General features: G+C 38.2%; 1 protein-coding gene across 1 annotated transcript in view; it reads left to right on the plus strand.

Moving 5' to 3' along the window:
• Positions 1–26514, plus strand: part of CTNNA1 (catenin alpha 1) — a 176839-nt gene that overhangs the window by 23219 nt on the left and 127106 nt on the right. Inside the window, exons 2-3 of the mRNA XM_012475556.3 lie at positions 6474–6580; positions 7740–7935. Of these exons, the coding sequence (XP_012330979.1) occupies positions 6476–6580; positions 7740–7935 (301 nt within the window). The 5' untranslated portion in view covers positions 6474–6475. The remainder of the gene's footprint in view (positions 1–6473; positions 6581–7739; positions 7936–26514) is intronic.

The raw sequence follows: 26514 nt of genomic DNA on the forward strand, positions 1-26514 counted from the left end.
TGGCCCGATGCAGCCTTGACCTCTCAGGTTCAAGTGATTCTCCCACCTCAGCCTCCTGAGTAGCTGCCTGGGACCACAGGTGTGTGCCACCATGCGCAGCTAATATATATTTTTTTCTTTTTAAAACATTTTTTGTGGAGGTGAGGTCTCTATGTTGCCCAGACTGATCTCAACCGCCTGAGCTCAAGTGATCTTCCCACCTTGGCCTCCCACAGTGCTGGGATTACAGGCCAGAGTATGTTTTCATTAAATGTTGCCTTGATTTTTTTTTTTTTTGGCAGTTACCAGGAGATTTGAGAGTTGAGGTTCTGAATGCTGTGTTAACTCTGTTTAATGCAGATGCAGCCTGGCATACCTGTGATGGCACTAAGTAATCCACAGTCTTCTGTCTTGTGCAGTGTGACAGTTAACGTTGCTTTGGGTACTTTTAATTTCTAAATTTTCTGATTTGCATTTAAGTGAACCATCCTACCATTTCATTAAGTTAACCTTGTTAAAAAAAAAGAATTGGCATTGGGTAGCATGGTAAAGATAGTCTAAATCTGCCACAATATAATGATGAAAATTTAGGTGCCAGACACATTTTAAGGATGATGTGGCCATTCTGTTCTAAGTGAATGTTGAATGTCTTTGGAGAAGGTACGTAATTCTTTGCACAAATGAGGCAATTTACCAATTATCAGCCCCCTTGGTTCTGATAGAACTACGCTTTTATTTTCTCCTCTTTGCTTCTCCATTTCTCTTTCTGTTGTAAAGATTGCTAGCCAAATGATTGCATCTCTGCCCCTTTCTGAATTTATAGCAAACTTTTGCTCTATAGCTAGGATTGCCATTTATAAGGTAATGAAGACCAAATAACTACAGTTTAACTTTTATTTAGTTCCATTAAGCATGATTCCTCCTGGAAAAACCTAGGGTTGCTGTAATTCATTAAGGTTGGCTAGCTCTAGTAGGTTTTGTAATAGATCTTGCAAAGGAGTGCTTTGTAAGTTAATTGGAAAAGTAGGAACTGCCAAGAGTTTAAAAGTTATTTGTTTAGTTACTCTGAACAATACCATTAATTTTAGAGAACCAGAAGATATGACTAAAATTAAGGCAGGAGCCTTGTCTTGGGAGACTTGTAAATATTTGCAAATCATGTTGCATAAATTCAGCTGAACTAATACTGTCTGCCCTACATAAAGCTCCTAGCCAGCAATTTAAGGGATATAAAGAAATATAAGCATAGTTATCATTTTTAAACTTAAAATATAGCTCTCAAGACCATATGCTAAACCTGAGTAAATTAATTAAGTTTAATAAAACAATTCAGTGGCTGTTGAGTGATAACATAAATGAAAAGAACACCAGAATTTCAGAACTGGAAGGATTTGGAGTATAGAATTCAACCTCTTTCATTTTATAGATGATAAAACCAAGGATCCAGAAAGGTAAAGTGACTTACCCAAAAGTCAGAGAGTAAATGACAGAACTGATTCCAGAAGCTGATGTTTCAAGTAGAACACCTTCTCTTTAGATTTTAAGCTACCTTTATTTTTTGAAATCCTTTTAGGATTGGGATCACTAAAAACATGCCTTGGCTCTGTAGCGTCATTGCGTGATGTTCGGTGTCACTCTTGGCAGGACCCTGCCTTCATGAAGCTTTGGCATAAATAAGTAAACAAAGACAGTACGAGCTAAAAGAAAATTAATCAGGGTAATAAGAAATGGAATTAATATGGTCCTTTGAGCACTTTTCTGTCATGGCAGCATTTGAGCTGAAATCTGAAAGTTAGGGGGAGGAGAGCATTTCCAGGCAGAGGGAACACAGAGGAGGCAGTGTCTTTGAGGACTGACACAGAGAAGGCCAGTGTGGCTAGAACAGGGCAAGAAGTAAGCGATCAAGTGAAGGAAAAAACAAAAATAAGCTCCTTGGCACTTTTGATTTAAAGGTGCTGTACAGGGCAGTCTGCTTCCATTATGGTTATTGAAAGTCTTGAAAATACACAGAGTTCTCAATTTTCAAGTGTCAGTGTATTTTAAGTTTCTTAATGTAAGTGAGCAGTTAGAGTCCTTTGCTTTAACTCCTTTAGAAGTGGGATCAGGGAGGCCGAGTCTGGTGAACTTTTTTTTTTATACAGAGTCTCACTTTGTTGCTCAGACTGGAGTGCAGTGGCAAGATCATGGCTTTATTTCAGCCTCCACCTCCGGGGCTGGAGCAATCCTCTGGCCTCAGCCTGCTGAATAGCTGGGACTATAGGTGCACAAGTTAACCTTGTTAGAAAGTTTATTTATTTATTTATTTTTCTTTTTTTTTTGAGACAGAGTTGTGTTCTTGTTGCCTAGGCTGGAGTGCAATGGCATGATCTCAGCTCACTGCAACCTCTGCCTCCCAGGTTCATGTGAGTCTCCTGCCTCAATTGCCCAAGTAGCTGGGATCATAGGCATGCACCACCACACCTGGCTAATTTTGTATTTGTAACAGAGACAGGGTTTTACCATGTTGGCCAGGCTAGTCTCGAATTCCTGACCTCAGGTGATCTGCCTGCCTTGGCGTCCCAAAGTTCTGGGATTTCAGGCGTGAGCTACTGTGCCTGGCCTTTTTTTTAAAAAAAAAAATTATTTGTAGAGATGAGATCTTGCTATGTTGCCCAGTCTGGTCTCAAACTCTTGGGCTCAAGTGATTTCCCATCATCGCTTCCCAAAGAGCTGGGATTACAGGCAGGGGCCACCACACCTTCTTTTTTTTCCCCTAATATTAAGTTAAATAATTTATTTTTGCACAGTTAAGACTTTTTGGAAGTTGTCACTAACATTAAAGTTGGGAGATTCCATGTAAAAATCTTCATCCCTGGCCTCTCTTGAAAAGTCAGATATCTGGAAACCCTGGGATCATGTGATAAAGATTGCCTGGAGTTGTTGAGCAGGTGGGTACAAGCTTTCTGATTTTGAAGTCCTGGCTCCTCCTAGTGGTCCCCATCCCCAGCCTGGAGAGGCCAGGTGCCATTTGGAATTTGTTACTGCGCTGTTGTGCTTATTGTGCTGTTGTGCTACCTTTTTTAAGTTAAGAAGTAAGTGAAATTATTTGTACTCCAAAGTATCAAAATTAGGAAAACAAAAGACCAAGAAGGTTTTTAATACAAGAAAATATATTTTTGAGAAAGTGAAATAGTTATATGTTGTACTTGTTTAATAATTAAACACAAATGTGACCACATATGATCTTGAACTCCTGGGCTCAGGCTTGCAGCACTTAAATTTCCTCTTGGCTCCCTCCCTTTGCCACCCTGGAAGGTTCTGTGCTTTATTTGTGTTAATGCAGTATCTCTGGAATGCTAGCATACGTAGGATCCATAGGGCAAATAGTTCTTCTGAAATGTCTTATCTGTGACATTTGATGACATTTGCTTGAGCTGTCGTCAGCCCTTTAGCAATCTAGAGCATTCCATTTCCTAAGGTTTACTGACTTGGGTTGATCAGTTGAGTAGACAAATAACCTTTAAAAACCAAAGTGTAGGCCTGACATTACATGAATGTAGAGAGCAAATTCACCCACCCTCAATAAAACAGATGACTGGGACACTGGCATTCTGTGTTACCACATTAGGCAAATGCAGATTCCTTTTGGCACCCTTATCTCTAGTGATTCTAGATTTGATGCTTGGATAACTACAATATAATGATGAAAATTCAGAAATTTAACATTGATACAATACTATTTAATTCAGTACCCATAGTCAAATTTTGTCAATGTCTCAATTTTTTTCCCCTTATCCATACAATTTCAGTCCATCATCACTGTATTTAAGTCTCTTTGGCCTCCTTTAATCTGGAAATATTTCTTAATCTATTTTTGTTCTTTTGACTTTGACATTTTTCAAGACTACAGGCAGTTAATTGGTAGACTATCTCACCCTTTGAATTTGATATTTCTTCCTGACTACGTGAGGTTATGTAATTTTTAGGTGAAATAACACAGAAGTGATGATGTATCCTTCTCAGCGCATCTTGTCAGGTACATAATGTCGGTTTGTGCCCTTATTAGGGGATATTAATTTTGATCACTTAGTTAAGGTGGCATCCCAGGTTTCTAGAAGGTAAAGTTAATATTTTCCCCATTTGTCATAAATAAATAATCTGTTGGGAGTTACTATGACACTAAGTCACACTTTACTGAGAAACTGAATGCTAATCTACTTGGCTAGCATTCTTTGATTCTTGCCTGAAGCAGTTAATATTATGGTTCCTGAATGCCAGTTTTTCTAAATACATGATTCTTTCTACATTTATTAGTTTGTTTCCTATTGTTTGGAAGAACTTTTCCTTTATTTATATTAGCATGGACTCATGCATTATTCAATGGATCATAGTTTGTTTTATCTAATCTCCACAAAAGCTCTCTGAAGAAGGCAATGGTTGGTAGTCTTCTATGAGGGATCTAGTTCAAGGTTTTTTTTTTTTTTTTTTTTTTTGAGATGGATTCTTGCTCTGTTGCCCAGGCTGGAGTGCAGTGGTGCAATCTCAGGTCATTGCAACCTGTGTCCCAGGTTCCAGTGATTCTCCTGCTTCAGCCTCCCGAGGAGCTGCAATTACAGGTGCTCACCACCATGCCCAAATAATTTTTGTATTTTTAGTAGAAATGGGGTTTCACTGTGTTGGCCAGGGTGGTCTCGAATTCCTGACCTCAAGTGATCGATCTGTCTGCCTTGGCCTCCCAAAGTGCTGGGATTACAAGCGTGAGCCACCATGCTTGGCCAGTTTTCACCCAATGGTTTTGACATTCATTGCTAATTCTTGCCTGGATCAGTTATTACAGTAGGGGTTGCAAAATGGTCATTTTCTAATTCTATTCTAGATTTATGGTAAAGAAATTCCTTCCCCACACCCTTGCTTTTGAGGATCCCTGTGGTCTTAAGGATATTTATCCAATTATTTGGTTATAGACAGTTACAATCATTGTTTTCTTTGATATTTGTCCTAAATTTGGCCGATGGGAGCCCTTGCTTCCTGTGTCTTTTGATATGATCTGTTAGTCTTGTCCCCTTGCCACACAATACAATGCTTCAGACCTGGAGTCCTGGTTTCTATTAATGGGAAATGGTCCTTTTAAAAAATAAATAAATAAATAAATAAAAAAGAAATGGGGGTCTGTGTTGCCCAGGCTGGTCTCAAACTCCTGGGCTCAAGTGATCCTCCTGCCAAAGTGCTGGTATTACAGGCATGAACCAGCATGCAAATGATATTTAATAGAAGCAAAGACTTGGGCACTGATAACACTGTTTTTTTTTTTCTTTTTTCTTTTTAGACAGAGTCTCACTCTGTTGTCCAGGCTGGAGTGTAGTGGTGTGATCTTGGCTTACTGCAACCTCTGCCTCCAGTTCAAGTAATTCTCCTGCCTCAGCCTCCTGAGTAGCTGGGATTACGGGCATGTGCCACCACACTGGGCTAAGTTTTGTATTTGTAGTAGAGACAGGGTTTCATGATGTTAGCCAGTCTGGTAGTTTTTGTTTTTTAATCTGACAACATTGTTTTAAAGAGTAGCATTGTATCCCATTGTGTGGTTGTTACATAATTTATTGAGCGATGTGTTGTTTGAAATTTAGGTAATTTATAATTTTTAATGATTATATACAGTGGTATTGTGAACATCATTGTATTCACGTTTTTACATGTTCCTTAACTTTAGAATAAAAGTCTAGCACTAGATTTCCTGGGTCATAAGAATGCCCTTTTTAAAGCTTTTAAATGTCTATAAGCAGTTTGTTGCCTAGAAAGTTTATTTAGTACTGTCTTTTTTTTCCCCCTTTAATAATTGAAGGCACTACTTTTAGAAGAATAGACTAACTTATTTTCCTGATGTTTTCTCCTTATTCTTAAAGCCGCTGTCTAATGGAAGTTTCCCTTGACACTGATACAGTGATATTTGACTAAGTGTGACTTGAAATTTCTTCTGGCTATGAGTGATATTAGCTGTGGGTGCAGAGGGCAGCCAACTTAAGCATTATGTTTTAATAGAATAAGACAAGACGTTCTCTAAGAATCCATCAAAAAAGGAAGTGAGGCATACCTTTTAGATACTACTATACCATAAATGTTCTGGAGTAGGAAGAATCATCTTCTGTATTAGTTTTTGAAGGAATTTCTTTGAAAGTAGCTTTCATTCACTTTAGCTTTTCATCTTGCTTCTAAAGGTGGGGCAGATAAACTGAGTAGGAACTAAATTAGGAAGTCTTGGTGCTAGAGAAGCCCAAACGGAAACGTTCTGTGTGTTTGGGAATGCCCTCTTGTATTACCTCTAGTATTTGTAAACCTGAAATTGTTAAATATTAGGAGGTCGTAAGGTTTACTGGGTCCTCATGTGCAGGCTAGTTAAAATTTTTTCATCTGTAGTGAATGTAGCTTTCCTGATGCAAAAGTCTCAAAGCAGAAGATTTGTTACATATTTCATGTTTGTGTTTGATGTTTGCCTGACCGACTTTTTGTTTCTTTTTTAGAAATGACTGCTGTTCATGCAGGCAACATAAACGTCAAGTGGGACCCCAAAAGTCTAGAGATCAGGACTCTGGCAGTTGAGAGACTGTTGGAGCCCCTTGTTACACAGGTAAGAATCTGAAAACACAAATATATTGTAACATGGTTCTTTAGCATAGGCCTGTGTAACAACCTTAAGATAAGGTTATTTAGTTCAAAACCTTAATTTCAGTACTTGAGGCTAGGTGGCAGTTTTTAGATGATTTGAATATTGATGCATGGGTTTATTTAACCCTTGAGAATGCTGCTGCTGCCGTTTTCTTCAGTCTTATTGCCAATAACTGGGGTCCATGGTATGTAGTGCAACTTTGCAAATGTTTGTGCTTTGCGGATACTTCACCTTTATTTAGAGGGGAAACCCAAGAAAGATGGGATGTGGATCCTTGATTGTTAAGGTCTTTCACTCTGCTTGACACATCTTTCATTGTGGGGGATTAATTAGCAGGTAATTCAACTTGAGGGTTTAGGTTTGGTATGTTCTATTACATATGTCACAATGTTAGGACAATTTATAAACTGTTAGCAACTAGCTGTGCACCTTTAGTATTTTGCCACAGTATGTCTGTTTGTATGTGAGAGATTCAGAGAAAGGATAAATGAGTCTTGTTTGGCAAATTTACACTATAACAAATTTTAATCATCTTTAACTTACAGATCATCTGGTTTTATGTGTATTAATGATGGTAATGTTCTAGGACATAAAGCATCATCACTGTAGGCTTCTTTGGGCAATCATTCCTTTATTAAGGGCCTTTACTAATTAATTGCTGAGATTTGTGTGAATAAACTGTGAAAACACTTCAGAAGCAGATTATCTTAAAACATTTTGCAAGGTTTGAAAACAGTGGCAGTGTGATCTCCAGATAAAGCTAAATTCATTGTTAACCTCTTTCTGGAACATCTTGGTGACATATAGTAGAGACATCTAACTTGTCTCTAATCATTTTTTATTTTGTAAAATCTAAAAACCTAATGATCATATTTGAGAAATTAAAAATATGTATATTTCTTATGTACATTGAGAAAGCTGAATTATTTTGAAAATTAAATATAGCATCATTGCTGTATATCTTAAATATGGGGAATTGTATGTTAATGCTCAGTGGAATCTCATAAATGTGATGTCTTGTTTCTTTATGAATAACTTAATTTTGCTATTTTTAAAGATATTCGTCTGTCATTTTCATTTTAACTGACTCCAGTTTAATGTTAAAAAATGAAACTTTTAGGTTACAACCCTGGTAAACACCAATAGTAAGGGGCCCTCTAATAAGAAGAGAGGTCGTTCCAAGAAGGCCCATGTTTTGGCTGCATCTGTCGAACAAGCAACTGAGAATTTCTTGGACAAGGGGGATAAAATTGCGAAGGAGAGCCAGTTTCTTAAGGAGGAGCTTGTGGCTGCTGTAGAAGATGTTCGAAAACAAGGTAGGTCATTATTGCTTTTCATGTAAAGAGAGGCAGGCCTTGCTAGAGAATCAGTCTTTGAAGAAGATTTTTATTTTGTGGTCAGTATTCTCATTCTCATGCTTGCCAATTGCTCGGTAACTTATTCAGTTATTGGAGATAATATTAAGTTGGACTGACTCATATTTTAATCATGAGAGATGCTTGTAGAGTGACATCTGGAGAATCTGAATCCACTTTTCTTGGGTGTTTCAAGTAATAGTTAAGTCTTAGAAATATTGTAACACAATTTGATAGGAAACAAATGGGACAGAAGTTTACCTTTCATTCTGTGTCATACTTCTTTTTAGTTCATGCTGAAGAGACAGGTGTGATAAAATGGAAAAATATCTACCTAAGTTGAAAATACTCTAGAAATTATCCTATTATGTCAGATTAGTATTTATTTGTTTATTTTTTTGAATCAGAGTCTTGCTGTCACCCAGGCTGGAGTACAGTGGTGCAATCTCGGCTCACTGCAGCCTCCACCTCCCGGGTTTAAGCAATTCTCCTGCCTCAGCCTCCCGAGTAGCTGGGATTACAGGCATATGCCACGACGCCTGACTAACTTGTTTGTATTTTTAGTAGAGACGCTATTGGCCAGGCTGGTCTCGAACTCCTGACCTTGGGATCCTCCCACCTCGGCCTCCCAAAGTGTTGGGATTACAGGCGTGAGCCACCGTGCCTGGCCCAGAATAGTATGTTAAATCAGCCGTGCATATTTGCACTGGTTGGAGCTTGACAAAAATAAACCTGGGCATAAAGGAATCACGTTTTGGGAAACTCAGAATTGTTAAAAACTAAAATGGCAATCCACAGTTTACCAATAATTAGTGCTAGGGAAGTTGTCATTATTATGTTACAAGTGTGAAAGGAAGACTTTAAATATGGAAGACAAACTTCTTGAAACCTGGAGTTTTTAGCTTTTATTTTTAGTAGAGATGGGGTTTCACCAGGTTGCCCAGGCTGGTCTCAAACTCCCAAACTCAAACAATTCACCTGCCTCGCCCTCCCAAAGTGTTGGAATTGCAGGCATGAGCCCCAGTGCCCGGTCTTGAAGCCTGTAGTTTTGTGTTAGGTTTCCGTTCCAGTTGAAGAATTTCAACAAAGATGTAAATTTTTTAGGTTATTGGATAACAGCTAGGGTAAATCGAGCCCTGCTGTGTACAGGTGCTTTACTAGCCTTTGGGAGAACTTTATAGATTTCTGGTGCCTGATAGTAGATAGCATAGTCCGGAGTCTTATGTCAAATTCATCCCTGTGACAGCACCCAAAAATGGGCAGTGCCTTAATGGAGATGACATCTTCAGTTGTTTTCTGAATTTGTGAACAAATAACCTTGTAAATATTTTTTCAGTTTTCAGGCTGAAAATATGAAATATTGCAAATGATGAAATTATTAGAATTCCATAGTGCTAATTAGGCAGGTGTATTAGTTTCCTAGGGCATCTATAATATTATTATAAGCTTGGTGACTTAGAATAACAAAAATTTATTCTCATCATTCTGAAGATCAGAAATTGAAATCAAGATGTTGGCAGGCTTGATTCCTTGTTGGGACTTAGAAGGAATCTGTGCATGCCTCTTTCCTATATTCTGGTAGTTGCCAGCAATCCTTAGCATTCTTTGGCTTGTAGACACATCACTCTGGTCTCTGCTTTTGTTATCATATACTTTTCTTTTTTTCTGTCTCTGTGTCCAAATTTCTCTCTTCTTATAAGGTCATCAAGCATTGAATTAGAGCCCACCTTAATCCAGTATAACCTCATCGTGACTTGATATAATCTACAAAGACCCTGTTTCCAAATAAAGTCACATGCACAGGTTCCAGGTGGACATGAATTTTTGGGTGATGCCCAGAATCAAGCCTGCCAGCACCTTGATTTCAGATTTCTGATCTTGTAATTCAACCCATTATGTGGGTTTTGAATTAATTTATTTTAAAAGTAGTTTAATGGTCCAGTTCAGGACAGCTTTTGAGCTTCCTATTGAGGAAATCAGGCTGTCTGTTACTTAATTGTATTCTGTGCTCCTCCCCAGCCCTGCTTGTCTCCAATAACAGAATTCACAGTTATATTAACAGATGAGTTTGGGCAAGTGTTTGCTGGGTCTAGTGATTGATATTTCTTTTCTTTTTTTTTTCTGAATTGGAATCTTGGTCTGTTACCCAGGCTGGAATGCAGTAGTGCAATCTCGGCTTACCGCAACCTCCACCTCCTGAGTTCAGGCAGTTCTCCTGCCTCAGCCTCCTGAGTAGCTGGGATTACAGGCATATATTACTACACCCGGCTAATTTTTGTATTTTTAATAGAGACAGGGTTTGCCTTGTTGGCCAGGCTGGTCTCTAACTCTGACCTTAAGAGATCTGCCCTCCTTGGCCTCCCAGAGTGCTGGGATTACAGGTGTGAGCCACTGTGCCTGGCCACATTTATTTTCAAAATGCATTTAATTGTTGTAGGTAATTTTAAATTTCACTCTGTATGTTTCTTATTTCAGAAGTTTCTCTGATGCAAATCTGTAGCAATCATGGTATAATACACATTCCTGCTCCTGAAAACCCTCACAATTTTGAATGCATATCTGAATTTCTCTTTTCTTATTATTTGTGTTTATATATGATAATCTTTTATGTGGTTCTGAATCATAAGGACTTGTCTGTCCTAGTCCAATTTTGCAATCATTTATTATCATGATCTATCCACCATAATTTGCCTTCTCTGGAAAAAAACAGCCAAAACCAAAATATAACTGCCTTCCATCATCATTATTGCATCAGATATGAAAAGCTGAAATGCCTTACTTTTTCCTCTTGACTTACTGTTTTCTTTGGAGAATCTTTTTTTTGAGACGGAGTTTCGCTCTTGTTACCCAGGCTGGAGTGCAATGGCGCTATCTCGGCTTACCACAACCTCCGTCTCCTGGGTTCAAACAGTTCTCCTGCCTCAGCCTCCCGAGTAGCTGGGACTACAGGCATGCGCCACCATGCCCAGCTAATTTTTGTATTTTTAAAAAATTTTAGTAGAGACGAGGTTTCACCATGTTGACCAGGATGGTCTCAATCTCTTGACCTCGTGATCCACCCGCCTCGGCCTCCCAAAGTGCTTGGATTATAGGTGTGAGCCACTGCGCCTGGCCCTTCTTTGGAGAATCTTAACAAATAGTGATAAAATCTTTTCTGTCATAAATTGAACAAAATATGTATTACGAAAATAATGAAATACAGATTCCTTAATCAACTGAGACTTGTTGGCTGTGTTGTTGAAGCCGGTTACTCATCATTTGAAATCCTGTAGTGGTGTGGATAGGTCTGCAGATTCTTTTGACACCCTTTCCTTAAAAAAATAGAGCCTAACCCTTGAATATGGGTTGAACTTAGTGATTCCCACAATGAGTAGAATATGGTAGAAGTGGTACTATTTACGTTTGGAGCAAAGTTATAAAAATGGTGTCGTATCCACTTCACTTTTTCTCATGGTTTATTCTCTCTGGGGGAAGCTGTCTGCTATGTCATGAGTGCACTTAGGAGGTCCTATGGAGAACTGTCGAGCATGTGAGTGAACCACTTAGGAAGCAGATCCTCCATCTTCAGTCAAGTCTCAGGCAACATCAGTCCTGACCAAACCCAAATCCCTGACCCATACAAAACTCTGGGAATTAATAATTGTTTTAAGCTGCCACCTCTTAGAATAATTTAAGCAGCAAAAGAAAATTTATAGAAACATTTTGCCCTGCCCTGCCTTCAGTGGTTCTGAGCGTTTACATAAGCCCTGACCTAACTGTTCTGAATTTTACTGATATATAAAAACATGCCATCTACGGAAACACTTAATTTTTAAAGGATTTTTAAGATGTCTTTGTTCTGAATCAGTATTGACATAGTTTAGGATGGGGGTTGGCAAATTTTTTGTAGAGGGCCAGGTAATAAGTGTTTTTGATCTTTCTGATCATAAGGTCTCTGCTGAAACTGTTAATATTCAACTCTGTTGTTGTATTAAGAAGTAGCTAGAGACAAGATACAAAGAAATGGGCATGGGGCATGGCCGTGTTCTAATAAAACTTAGAAAAATTACAGACTGTAGTTTCCTAACCCTGATCTAGGGTTTTCCCAGGCTGTTAAAGATAGAAGCTTACTGTCTTCAAAAAAGTACTTATTTATGTGTTTGTTTATTATACTTTAAGTCAAAAATTAGACCTTCTGTATCTTTGGGTTTATACATCTCCAGTGCTTCCTGTGCAATCCTAATAACCAGAAATTTGAATGTATACAGTTTTTGATGTGTAACTTTCTTTTTGTGTTAGTCCCTGATTACATGAGTAATGAATATGCACATTTGTGAGTATACTAAAATTTCACCATAATGCTATAAGTAAGGTTAAAAAAATTCACACCCATAAAAACTTAGAATCTTTTGACTTCAAGACTAATGAAAGGGTCAGGTGAGCCACATGTGGTGAATGAGAGCCAGTCACCAATTGCATGGCCTCCAAATCCCTGTGATCTAGGAGTTTCATTGTACTACTAATCTGCTTAGTGTTTTGAGTAGCTGCCTTACATAGGCTGAGGTGTACATATGCCTCTTAGATGTGCTGTTTTCTCATTTTAGGATCCTGTTTACCTCCCATGTCTCCCAATCCTGATTAGGTCATTCTTACCTTTCTACTTTTTCTTCTTAGTGCTTATCATAGTGGCAATTTAATTGGTTGCCTTTTCCTCTCCATGCTTCAGCAATGCAGGTTCTGTGCTGGTCTGGTGACAGTTCTCTTTGTACCTAAGATGATACCTGGTCCGTGATAGGCACATAAATGTTTGAGTAAGACAATGGATTATTCTCCAAGAAGTACAGTGAGAGAAAAGATTCTTTTCTGAAAATTTAAAGTGTGTTTTCCTGTCCAGTGCCAATTGTAAATGTGTGGGTTGGGGTGGAGAATCTTATTATTTTTTTTAATTGAGATATAATTTCACATACCATAAAAATCACCTCTTTAAAGTACATAATGCAGTATTTTTTTTTGAGGCGGAGTCTCTGTTGCCTAAGCTGGTTTGCAGTGGTGCAATCTCGGCTTACTGCAACCTCCACCTCCCGGGTTCCAGCAGTTCTCCTGCCTCAGCCTCCAGAGTAGCTGGGGCCATAGGCACCCGCCACAATGCCCAGCTAATTTTTGTATTTTTTAGTAGAGACGGGGTTTCACTATATTGGCCAGACTGGTCTCGAACGCCTGACCTTGTGATCCACCCGCCTTGTCCTCAAAGTACTGGGATTACAGGCATGAGCCACCGCGCCCAGCCCATAATGCAGTGTTTTTTAGTGTATTCAGAGTTGTACAGCTATCACCATGATCTAATCCCAGAACATTTTTATCATCCCCTAAAAGAAACCTCATACCTATTAACAGACACTCCCCCTACATGTACATTTTAACAGTAGATAAAGAGTAGCAGCTGCCTTGTACATAAATATATTTTATGAATCTTTGAATAGGGCTCTGACCAGGAAAAGAAGACTCTTAAGCTGGATAGGGGACTTTGAGGGGACAGAGATGAGAAGACCTAAATGAAGCTTTTTTGAAAATGGAGAGACATTATGAACAGAGGCCCATTAATGTTAAATTTGAAGTGGAGTGATGAGGAACAGTTTCTTACTAGAACAGTGTTTTATAATCCATTAGCCACAATTTATACTTGGATCTCAAAGGCCAGGATTGGAGTCTTACTGCTACCTCTGCAGCTTCTACCCTATAGCTTGTGGGCATTTCTAGGTCAGTGAAGGGGGAGAAGACCCAACGAAACTGAGGTATACCTTTATGTATTATATATATATATTATATATATAATATATATAAAAATATATTTTATATATATATAATTATATATATAATATATAATCTGTATACACACACATATGTGTATGTATATATATTTTTTCTGCCTATATACAAATTATTCAAGCTCTACCAAAGGAGATGGCATCTATGTCCTTAGCCTCACTACACAATTATTTATATATATATTATATATAATTTTATATATAATATATATTATATATAATTATGTAATATATAATATGTAAATTATAATTTATATAATTATAATATAATATATATACACACATACATAGTTGATTGTGAATCTTGGCAAGACAATTTTCAGAAAAATAATGTATTTCATCCCTGACAAAAGGATATTGAGCACAAGCTGTCAGGCATTTGAGGCATGATTTTCTCCCTGGCAGCTTACTAGAGTCAGATTAAAGGAGGTGAAAATTGGTCTTCTGTCCAGTGCAGATGTTGACGGCTTCAGACTGATATACCCAGATCTGCTATAGGCAGCCTGGAAGATAGACGTTAAAAGACAGATGTGATTAGGACAAAGCAACTATCAGTGACTGTTTTAAGTAGAGTTTGAGAGGTAGACAGGAGGCAGAATGGAATCTGGGTTTGCTGGGTTCATGATGTGAAGACTTAAAACATAGCTTTGAAGAGCATTGTGTGGGTGTGTGTGAGAGAGATTGCATTTTAATTTGTCTGATCTCGTAGTGTGGTTTTAATCGGGTTGAGATCATGAGCTTGATCTCACGTATAGGCTCTTTATTTTTTCACAGGAGAAAGATGACAAGTGTTCCTAGTTTGGAATGTTGAGTATGAGTTTCAAAAAGTGTTAATGATGCTCTGGGAGAGTGGTCACTGGGAAACATTGAACATTTTGAAAAAGATTAAAGTTAAGTTAATTAGATTTTCAGATTAGTATAATAACTATTAAAAACTGGTAAGAAATCAGCTGATTTTTTTCTCATAGTCTTCCTTTGAGTTCTGGCTTCTCATTTGTTATCTTGCCGTTTCCCCTTGTTGTCTTGGTAGAATTTATTTTATTTTATTTTTTTTATTGCATTTTAGGTTTTGGGGTACATGTGAAGAACATGCAAGATTGTTGCATAGGTACACACATGGCAGTGTGATTTGCCCTGGTAGAATTTTCATCCTGTTTTCTCTTCTTTCTTTTTTGGATGTCTCTTTCTATGTGATCCCATTGTGGCTTGGTCTGTTGTTAGTAGTGCTCCCACTCCAATTCCTACCTTTCAGATGTTCACTGTCATTGATTTAAAAATTGTTATAGACCCCATTCCTTCAGTTTCACCATTTATGCATTTTCTCTTGCTCTTCGTTTAACTTGAGCAGGAGAAGCAAAATAAAAATTCTGAAAAATCATTAGCTGGTTGTCATCTGGGAATTTTATGTCTTAAAGTTGTCTGACTTAAACTATGAGTCTTTAGGGTGGAGGCTATATTTTCTTTGACTTGGGATATGTCAAGGATGTTGTCTGCTTCTGGATCGCTTGTGTGAGCATATGCTGCTTTGCAGAGACTTGGGTTCTGCTGCAGCTAGCTTGGAAGTGAGGAAGAGTGAAGTTACTAAATTCTTTTTTTTTTTTTTGAAGTTACTAAATTCTAATGTCATTTTGAGGTGGTTCTTTTTTTTCCCTTTTATTAAAAAGTCTGTCTTGTTAAGCTCACAAAAATAAATAACACTAACCAGGATAATAATACTTATGAGTTACAGTGGGTAATAATACTGCCTTAATATATTTGTACAGTGTAGCTGAGGAAGTTATTTTAGGTATTAAAATTTTGGCTTTGGCATGACTTCAACCATGATGTTGCAGTAACATGATTTCTACTAGTTAATTTCTTAAGAAAGTGATTCCAAGTTGAAATGCATGTTATGCATTTATTTGAATGTGTAATCAGGAAGTAAGTGCCTCTCTTTGGAGTGTTTCTGAATAGCAGCAGGGCACACTTGAATTAGTAAGGAAAATGAGAACATGAATATGTGTGTTACTTTATTTTAACTTCTTTTTTTTTTAATCCATTCTGTCTGTCAACTGGAAAAGGAAATTTCAAAGCTTCTTTTCTTACCCTCAGAGGATGGGGAAGTGGGGTAAGTTGAGAGGTTTTCTAGGCTTCCTCTGATTCAGATGGGCTTACATAAATAACTTGATATTAAATGTTTATTTCCTGGGTTGACTTCTTTTCTTTTTGAGATGGAGTTTCACTCTGTCGGCCGGGCTAGAGTGCAGTGGCACAATCTCAGCTCGATGCAACCTCTGCCTCCTGGGGTCAAGCGATTCTCCTGCCTCAGCCTCCTGAGTAGCTGGGATTATAGACACGAACCACACCCGACTATTTTTGTATTTTTAGTAGAGACAGAGTTTCGACATTTTGGCCAGGCTGGTCTCAAACTCCTGATCTCAGGTGATCCACCTGCCTTGGCCTCCCAAAATGCTGGGATTACAGGTGTGAGCCACCTCACCTGGCCTATTTCCTGGGTTGACTTTCAAAAGATACAGGGTTGTGTGGATTAAAAAACAAACAAACAAACAAAAACAAACTGTATCCCAGAAAGTTCTCTTAAGGCGTCTGTCAGGGTTTCTTTGAGTTACTGTCAGTTTATCTGTACTTACAGGGGTATCATCTAGGGGTCCGTTTTTGTCAAATATCCCTCCTTGATAAATGAAAGCCATAAGATTGAGATTAAAGTGTTTTATTCAGGTTCATCTTCATGGCATAGGGCATGTGGATTATGCCAAATATGTACTACCATTTGGTTCCTTCTTGTAAGGGCTATGTTATGAAGTCTATTGTTCTTTGCAACTATATTGCCAGTTTGTCTTCATTGACAAGTATGGAAAATGTCTTATTTTATTACCAGATCATAAAAAATGAATTAAAATTTGGCTGGGTGGTGAAGGTGGGACATGGAGATGGGATGGGGTAGGAAACATATATTAACTTTGTATTATCTTGAAGTTAGGAGATAATTTTGTGAAGTCTTGGTCCTATTATTTTTATTATTTTGTAAAATGAAAGCTGGTGGAATAACAGAAGAAAATAGTTACCAGGCCGGGTGTGGTAGCCCACGCCTGTAATCCCAGCACTTGGGGAGGCTGAGGCAGGTGGATCCCTGAGGTCAGGAGTTCAAGACCAGCCTGACCAACATGGTTGAAACCCCATATCTACTGAAAATATAAAATGTATTAGCCAGGTGTGGTGGCATGTGCCTATAGTCCCAGCTACTCAAGAGGCTGAGGCAAAAGAATCACTTAAACCTGGGAGGTGGAGGTTGCAGCGAGCCAAGATTGTGCCACTGCACTTCACCCTGGGTGAAGAAGTGACACTCTGTCTCAAAAAAAAAAAAGCTACCATTGTTTTGATGAGATCTATTAATCAGATATATTTAAGAGAATTTGGGACTGGGTGCAGTGGCTCACGCCTGTAATCCCAGAACTTTGGGAGGCTGAGGTGGGTGGATCACCAGGTCAGGAGATCGAGACCACCCTGGCCAACATGGTGAAACCCCCCCCTTTTTTTTTTTAAAAAAAAAAAAAAGAGAATTTGGTAAAAAGTAGGTTTATCAGTAGAGCTAAAGCACCAAAAAGTAACTTTCAAGAGTTAGGAATCTCTTGGTAGGAAAGTTTTGGGTATTCATTCAAATCCAGGGCTGGATATTTTTTACTCTGTAAAATGCTGTGTAAAAGATGCCAAGTTGTTAAGTACATGGCAGTTTTATTGTAGGCTTGCCTGTGATGTTGGTTACTTGCTCTTTTGCTCCTTTTTTTTTCTTCCTCTGGTACTACTCTTTGGGTAGAATTAAAAACAGTTTTAAAATGAGTGTTAATTTTCTGCAGTGAACATGTATTTTGATAGTAAGAGCAAAAATAAAAATATAATTTTGTAACCCAGAGATGAAGCTAATGGTTAACATTTTTGTCCTAAACTCTTCCAGTTTGTCTTCTGCGAATATGCTCACATGGGTAGAGATATGTTGGGTTTGATTTGCTTTTTTTCACTTAATGTATCCTGAACATCTTTCGGTAATATTAAGTATTCTTCTACAACATAATTTTTGGGCTGAGCACTATCCTCTAGAGAGTAATATGATTCAAGAACATTATTTTCTACCAGCAAACTAAAGACTTCTCTCTAATATTGTTATGTCAAGAGTTTTATTCACTTTTCACGTTTTCAAAGGAGTATGGTATTAAAAAATAGTTATAATCATAGTTTTTTACTTTGAAGACAAGACTCCTATTGTTAAGAAGTATACATCTGAGAAGAAATAAAAGGTTTTAGACAGTTAAAATCGTTTTCAGATAAAGAGAGCAAAGTTATTTGAACAGGGTTATCTGGGAAATCTGTAGGAGAAGGGGGAGTTGGAATTCCAAATATGCTCATGAAACTGATCCTGAAACGAGTAGTTTGAACATGTTTAAGATAGTTGATGTCGTTTAACTCCTCCTGGAAGCTTTTGTCATTTTAGCACAGGGCTGTTTTTGCCAGTTTGCAAAAGCATATTCAGGTGGGTATCTTAAAATATCTTTTTCTCTTCTGAATTTGGCAGTTGATAACAAACAGTATGCTCTTGTAAAATGTTCTGTTTATGAAATGCATACCTAAGATCCGTGTAACCATTGAATCATCTTTCCTCCAGCAACTCAACAAAAAATTTTAAAAATGAGATTGGGGCCATAAGTACCCATTTATTTTACCACTTGGCTTACTCATATTTTGGATAAACCCCTCTACTTAGCTGACTTTGTAAGCTTTTACAAAAATATTTTGTAGTGTGCACTAGCTTTACCTTTTCATTTTTACATGAGCTAACAGCCATGGAATTTTTATGCCTCAGAAAAAAGAAAATTTGAAGCCTGAGTTGTATTATCACACACACAAACTAAAGATATTAAAATTTTTGTAACTTAAAGATGTTTTTCTTACAAAAGTATATTCCTTATAGAAAGTAAAAATAAACAATAAACAGTCACCCATTAGGCTGTACTACCTTATGATTAAGCTCTGGTGATATTTTGGTATATGTTGGTTGTAGTCTTTACCATCTCATCCCTTCCCCAGGATATAAATACATTGTGATCTCCCTTCTCACTTGCAGTACAGATTGTTATTTAAAGTGGAAATGAAAATCATTTCCATTAATAAAGATACCTGGGGGGATATGGATTGTATAATTTATAGAAGATAAGCTGTGTTTGTCTACTGGGCTGGCAAAAATTCTTTTTTCTGAACCTTAAGCTATTTAAAAGTATCGTAGTATTATTTTGGGGAAGAAGATATAACTTTGTCCTATTTATTGAGGTTCCTTGGAGGACTTTTCAAGGCAGTAGAGATGTTTCCATAGTGGATTTCTGAGGACCTGGGACCCTCAGCCATTACGTCGTGGTTGGGAACCTTTCTTGTTGTAGTATACTATAGAATTTTGGGATGTGACACTGTAAATGGGATAGGTGAGGAAGGTGACCAGTTCCTGAGAACTGGAAGGAATCCCAGCTTGGCTTGGAAAGTTCTTTTTTTTAAAGATGGGGTTTTACCATGATGGCCAGGCTGGTCTTGAACTCCTGACCTCAGGTGATCCACCCACCTCAACCTCCCAAAGTGCTAGGATTACAGGTGTGAGCCACCGTGCCCGGCTCGGAAAGTTCTTTAAAACAAAACTGCTTAAAAAAAAAAAAAAAAGGTTGGTAAAACTAAGGCCCAGCAAGCTTTGGTTATAGTTTATTAGCACAAAAGGAACAATTGTTACTACTTTCTGCACTGTAGACAGAGGAGTGAAGGAAGCTCCCCTCATCCTTTACTGCTTCAACATTTAAAATTAAAAGCTAACATTTCCTCTATTGTTTAGGAAACTTGCTATCGTGACTTTATTTCTAAAAAGATAAGAAACAGCTGGTGTATGGATAATGACCATGTTCTAAATAGGTTTAAAGATTGGAAAAAGTAGATGGAAAAGTAGAAGGGGGCGTAGAAGTATTTGTTGAGCTTTGCATATATTATCTCATTTAATTTTCAAAACAACCCAGTGAGGTATGGGAGATAGAGTACTCATTTTACAGAAAAGAAAACAGCTAGAGATAAAGCAACCAAAGTAACACAGTCGCCAAATAGTGAAGCTGGGATTTAGACCCAGTTCCAATGATACCAACTAATGTTCTGGGAGAAAAGTAGTATAGATTCATTAACATTACTTCATAGCATTCTTTGTTTTAAAGGAGCAATGTAATAGGCTCAGGTTAAAACAAATAACCCTTTTATTCTTTTTATCCATCACACAAATATTTTTCAAGCCTATCCTTTCCCTGTAACTTTATAAAGTTTGATTGCTTTCAGGGGAATTTACTCATGATATTTGGTGCTTCAGAAAGTTCTTGATCTTGTCTTCTCTTAATAAAGAACTGTGGGGTTTTTGTTTGTTGGTTTACTTCCTTTATAATTGCCCATTGTCTTTGTTTTAAATTCCAGAGGAACCTATTTTATTCCCAGCTCAGTTAGGAGAGAACACCAGGGGATGACAGATTTTATTTCATGGCAGATGGCACAGTAGTATTGAGTTATCTTAAGTTTTATCTCTTCTGTATCTTTTTTTTTTTTGAGACAGAGTTTTGCTCTTGTTGCCCAGGCTGGAGTGGGATGGCGCATCTCGGCTCACTGCAACCGCTGCCTCCTGGGTTCAAGCGATTCTCCTGCCTTAGCCTCCCAAGTAGCTGGGATTAGAGGTGTGCACCACCACATCTGGCTAATTTTTTATATTTTTAGTAGAAACGGGGTTTCACCATGTTAGCCAGGCTGGTCTTGAACCCCTGACCTCAGGTGATCTACCTGCCTCGGCCTCCCAATGTGCTGGGATTACAGGTGTGACCCACTGTGCCCGGCCTCCTTTGTATCTTAGTTAATGCTAGGTGTAGTGTAGTTGACTGGAAACAACTGGATTAAAGCCAGAGTACTCAGTTACATTCTCAGGTTTTACAACCATGGGACCTTGGACATATTTTCTGCCTGCCTCAGTTTCCCCAGTTTGCCCTTTTGTGTGCAGAGAGCACTTTCGATATCTTAGAAATTTATAAACTAATTGGCAGATGTCTTTTTAAATTTGTTTTTATTTTTTAATTAAAAAATTTTTTTGAGATTGAGTCTCGCTCTGTCACCCAGGCTGGAGTATAATGGCGTGATCTTGGCTCACTGCAACCTTTGCCTCCCAGGTTCAGGCGATTTTCCTGCCTCAGTCTTCTGAGTAGCTGGGATTACAGGCATGTGCTACCATGCCTGGCTAATTTTGTATTTTTAGTAGAGATGGGATTACAAGCGTGAGCCACTGTGCCCAGCTTTCTGCTGCAGTTTTTAATGGCATTTGGGAACTCTTTTTTTTTTTTCTTTTTGAGACGGAGTTTCGCTCTTGTTACCCAGGCTGGAGTGCAATGGCACGATCTCAACTCACCGCAACCTCCGCCTCCTGGGTTCAGGCAATTCTCCTGCCTCAGCCTCCTGAGTAGCTGGGATTACAGGCACGCTCCACCATGCCCAGCTAATTTTTTGTATTTTTAGTAGAGACGGGGTTTCACCATGTTGACCAGGATGGTCTCGATCTCTTGACCTCGTGATCCACCCGCCTCGGCCTCCCAAAGTGCTGGGATTATAAGTGTGAGCCACTGCGCCCGGCTGGGAACTCTTTTCTTGGTCAGCAGAAGCTGCTTCCCCTGTTATCTTGACATTTTTAAAGCCGTATCTCTCTTAAATTATCAAACCATCCCTTGCTGGCATTAAATTCTCCAGCTCTAGATCTTTCACCTTCCTTTTGCTTTAAATTGTTATATAATGACTTTGCTTTTTCTCAAATCTTACTAGTCTATAGGTATGCCTTTCTTTTAGCAGCTCTGCACCCACATAAAAACTGCGTTTTCAATACAAGATGAAGAAGTATTTTCATAAAAAGTGCAGGGTTTTCATGCCTGCTGGTGTAGCAGCTACAGCTTCATCAGTTTTTTTTTCTTTTTTTACAGTGGTCTGCTGAATTCATTTATCTTGAAATGGTGGGCAACCACAGCTGCAGACTTCAATTCACAATATATATCAGGCACTTCAGCTTTTTCTTATAGTGTCGTGGCTTTTCTTTACTTCTTAATAGTACTTCCAGCATCACTAGTGGCACTTTGTATAAGCTTCATGTTGTTATTCAGCATTTCAAGTGTTGGGCTAAACGTGATGAAAATGTGCAAGAACTGCCGATGATCACTTTTTACTGCCATATGCAATTTACTGGATGTGAACTGCTCAGGTGGAAATGATTAGCATCACATGCACATGCATCATATGGCATTTTAAGTGGATATTCACAACACCTGAGCTTACTGCAATAGCAATAGGAGATGGCTACAAAATTATAGTAGTACATTGTGTACTACATTTAATTTTGTGTAGTTATGATTTAAACAGCATCTTTACATTTGTTTATATTACTCTTGACTGCGAATGACACCATGTACGTTCTGTGTTTGTTTGCATGTTTTGATAAATTTTAACTCTGTAATAGATTTGTGTATATTTATGGTGGTAAATGATAAAATAGACTAGTATCTAAAGATATTTTATGCATTCATGATATACCTAACTTTTCTTAATTTTTTGGTATTTCTGGATTACATGTTTTTCAAATTGTTGCAGATCTCCAAAACAATTTTCAATATGCTTATTGAAAAATATTTATATATAAGTAAACCTACACAATTCAAACCCAAACTTGTTGGGTTGTGTTGTTCAAGGGTGACTGTACAGACTTCGCTGCTAGCTTTTAAGTATACAAATTGCTGCATAAATAACAGATGTGCATCATGACAAATCATATCACTTCTTTCAAAGTCTGTTAGCGATAGTTCCCTACAAATCTGTTCAGTTTATGCAAAGTGTGTAATTGTGTTGCTTCCTTTTCTCCTAGTAATAAACCCACATGAACTACTTTACAGAATTGAATAATTAAAAGAGGGAATTAGCCAACAAAAATGAATGTGCAGCAAAGAAATGAAAAGTAATAATCCTGGAATTGAAATTTGATTAGGATATAAAGGGAAGAAATAGCTGATTATGGAAATGTTGACCCTGCTGCTATTTAAAACTCTAGCAATGCAGCTAGAAGAACTTAGTGAAGGCAAAGTTCTTGATTTAAATGGGGAACATGCTTGTGATGTCCAGAAGAATGTGTGACATCATTAAAAATGACACATTAAAGGAACTCTTGAAGATATTCATGACAAATAAGTGTAGATGTTGGATAAAATGTTGGAAATGGATCCAGACTTAGAAAGGAATATGATGATTCACCAAGGGATAAAAAAAATGCTCACTCTGTGCCCTAATGTAAGTGACACAAAGAAGGCAGGGAAGCATTTTCAAACTACTAATGAAAATTTTTTTTGACAAGGAAATAAAATACTTTAAGTCTCAGTGTTTATAATGTTCTAATTTAGTACATTAAATAAATATTCGTTGACTGTATTTATCATATCCCTATACATTTATAATAGATAATAAAGGATTATTATTATTTTTTTTGAGACGGAGTCTTGCTCCATTGCCCAGGCTGGAGTGCTGTGGCACAATCTCGGCTCACTGCAACCTCCACCTGCTGGGTTCAAGCAATTCTTCTGCCTCAGCCTCCTGAGTAGCTGGATTATAGGTGTGTGCCACCATGCCCAGCTAATTTTTGTATTTTTAGTAGAGACAGGGTTTCACCATGTTGGTCAGGCTGGTCTCTAACTCCTGACTTCGTGATCCGCTCGCCTCGGCCTCCCAAAGTGCGGGGATTACAGGTGTGAGCCACTACGTCTGGCCCCCAGGAATTTTTAATTAAAATTTTTTATTTTATAGAGATGGGGGTCTCACTTTGTTGCCCAGGCTGATCTCAAACTCCTGGGCTCAATTGATTCTCTTGTTTTGACCTCTCAAAGTGCTGGGATTACAGTTGTGAGCTCCCATGCCTGGCTGACAAAATTTGAGGGGGGCTTATTTTTTAAAATTTTATTTTTTTCTTTTCTCCAAACATAGTGTTGAAAACTGACAATTTTTTAAAGGTCACAGGAGAATCATAATTCTCTGTGATTAATCTCTGATTAATGTTAAGTTTGCACTGTTTTTAGCTTGTATTGTATTTTCACAGTCCTGTGTTACTGTGCAAAGTGAAGATGATCAGTATTGTTATCTCAGTTTTATAACTGTGGAATCTGAGACTTATTTAGTGGCGAAGCTGCAGTTTTTGTTTGACTTCTGAGTTTATGATCTTACTTTCCATTATTCTGGTACCCCTACACAAAATTTTTGTTTTCTGAGACAGGGTCTTGCTCTGTTGCCCAGGTCTGGATTGCAGTGGTGCAATCCCAGCTCACTGAAGCCTTGACCTCATAGGCTCAAGTGATCCTTCCACCTCAGCCTCCTGAGTAGCTGGAATCACAGGCATGCACCGCTACACTTAGCTAATTAATTATTATTATTATTATTATTTTAATAGAGGATCTCACTATGTTCCCCAGACTGGTCTCGAATTCCTCGGCTCAATGATCCTCCTGCCTCAGCTTCCCAGAGTGCTAGGATTATAGGTGCTATATAAAACTGAAACTAAAGTAGAAAATAATTCCTTTAGTAGCCCTTGACTTTTTTCCTGAAAATGGGCCAAAATCTTTTTTTTGTTTGTTTGTTTTGGAAATAGGGTCTATCTCTGTCACCCAAGTCCTGAAGTTCAGTGGCACGATCGTGGCTCACTGCAGCCTTGGCTTCCTGGACTCAAGTGATCATCCCACCTTAGCCTCCCAAGAAGCTAGGACTATAGGTAGCATGCCACCGTGCCTGGCTAATTTTTCTTTATTATTTGTAGAGGTGAGGTCTCAGGATGTTGCCCAGGCTGGTCTTGAGCTCCTGGTCTCAAGTGGTCCTTCTGCCTGGACTTTTCAAAGTGCTGAGATCACAGGTACGAGCCACCGTGTCTGGTCTCAGGCCAAATTCTTAAAAGAGCTGTCTTATTTATAACTGGTTTTATTACCCTTGAAATCTGGTATGTGCAACTTCCAGAATGCCGCTCTTCCTCTTCATTGTCTTGTGCCAGCCACATTGGCTTCCTTGGCCTTCCATAATCTTTATAGATCTTTGACATGATGTTCCTTTTACCTGGAATGCTCTTCCTCCAGATAGCCACATCATTCCTGTCATACCTTTGTCAAGACTGTCTTCAAATCAAATGTTTTGGAGATAGGGTCTATCTCTCACCCAAGTCCTCAGTTAGTTTTTCAAGGGGGCTTACCTTTTCCCCTCTATTTTAAGTTGTACAGCCCTATTCTCTTTCTGTCACTACCCCTGACCCTACCCCAGTACTATTGTTTATTGTGTTTCTCTCCCAACAGAATGTAAGTGGAGCCAGGGATTTTTTCCTGGCCTGGTTGGTTCATTTCCTGGAGCATTTAGAATAATTCCTAGCTCATAGAAGGTGATCAATAAGCATGTTTTGAAAGAAGTCATGAATGCTTTTGAAGGTTGCTGTTGATAGGTGAATACTAATGAAACACAATGAAGACCTTTTCTCTGACTTCTGATCTTGTTTTAGCTAATATTAATCATTTCTACCAACCCTGTCTTATCTCCTAGTACAAGGCACTGAACTAGGCATTTTACAAGGTAATTGGCACTCACTGCAGATATTCTACACATTGTACAGAAGAGGAAACAGGCTCATGAAATCTAGTTTCATAGCTGGTAAGTGGCAAAGCCAAAATTTCAGCCTATATCCAGCTCCAGAGCCTGTGCTCTTTCATATTACTGCATTTGATACTCCTTTTTTGAGCTATAACTCACATACATAAAATTCACCATTTTAAAGTGCACAATTCAGTAGTTTTTAGTATATTTATGAGATTGTGCAGCCGTGACCACTGTGTAATTTCAGATGTTTTCATCACCCAAGAAGGAAACATGATTTTACCTATCAGAAGTTAGTTGTCATTCTTCTCGTCTCGTCTCCTTCCCACCACCCAGCAAGTGTTACCTTCTGTCTCTCTGGATTTGCCTATTGTGGCAAATGACAATTTCATATAAATGGAACAATGCAGTATTCCTTCGCTTAACATATGTTTTGAAAGTTCATCCATGTTTCACATGTATCAGTACTTCATTTTTTCTTATGGCTAAATATTGGATAATGCCACATTTTATATGTCTCTTTTTCAGTTGGTAGATGTTTGGGTTCTTTCTACCTTTCAGCTATTATGAATAGTGACGCTGTAAGCATTCATGTACAAGTTTTTGCTTGTATACCTATGTATTAGGTTGGTGCAAAAGTAATTATGGTTTTGGCCATTTAAAAAGAAAAGTAATGGTGAAAACTGCAATTACTTTTGCACCAACCTGTATTAGTCCATTCTCAAATTGCTGTAAATAAATACCTGAGACTGGGTAATTATAAAAGAGGTTTAATTGACTCAAGGTTCTGCAGGCTGTACAGGAAGCATAGTGGCATCTGCTTCTGGGGTGGCCTCAGGAAGCTTCCAATCATGGTGGAAAGCAAATGGGGAGCTAGGCATATAACATGGCAGGAGGAGGAGTACATGGCAGGAGGAGGAGTAAGAGAGGGGGTGGGGGAAATGTTACACACCTTTTAAACAACCAGATCTCATGAGAGCTCATTCACCATCACAAGAACAACACCAAGAGGTTGATTGGTACTAACCCATTCATGAGAAACCGC

This window comes from Aotus nancymaae, unplaced genomic scaffold (genome assembly GCF_030222135.1).
Source record: "Aotus nancymaae isolate 86718 unplaced genomic scaffold, 86718_ANA_hifiasm-v0.15.2.pri h1tg000064l_1, whole genome shotgun sequence".
Classification (NCBI taxonomy): domain Eukaryota; kingdom Metazoa; phylum Chordata; class Mammalia; order Primates; family Aotidae; genus Aotus; species Aotus nancymaae.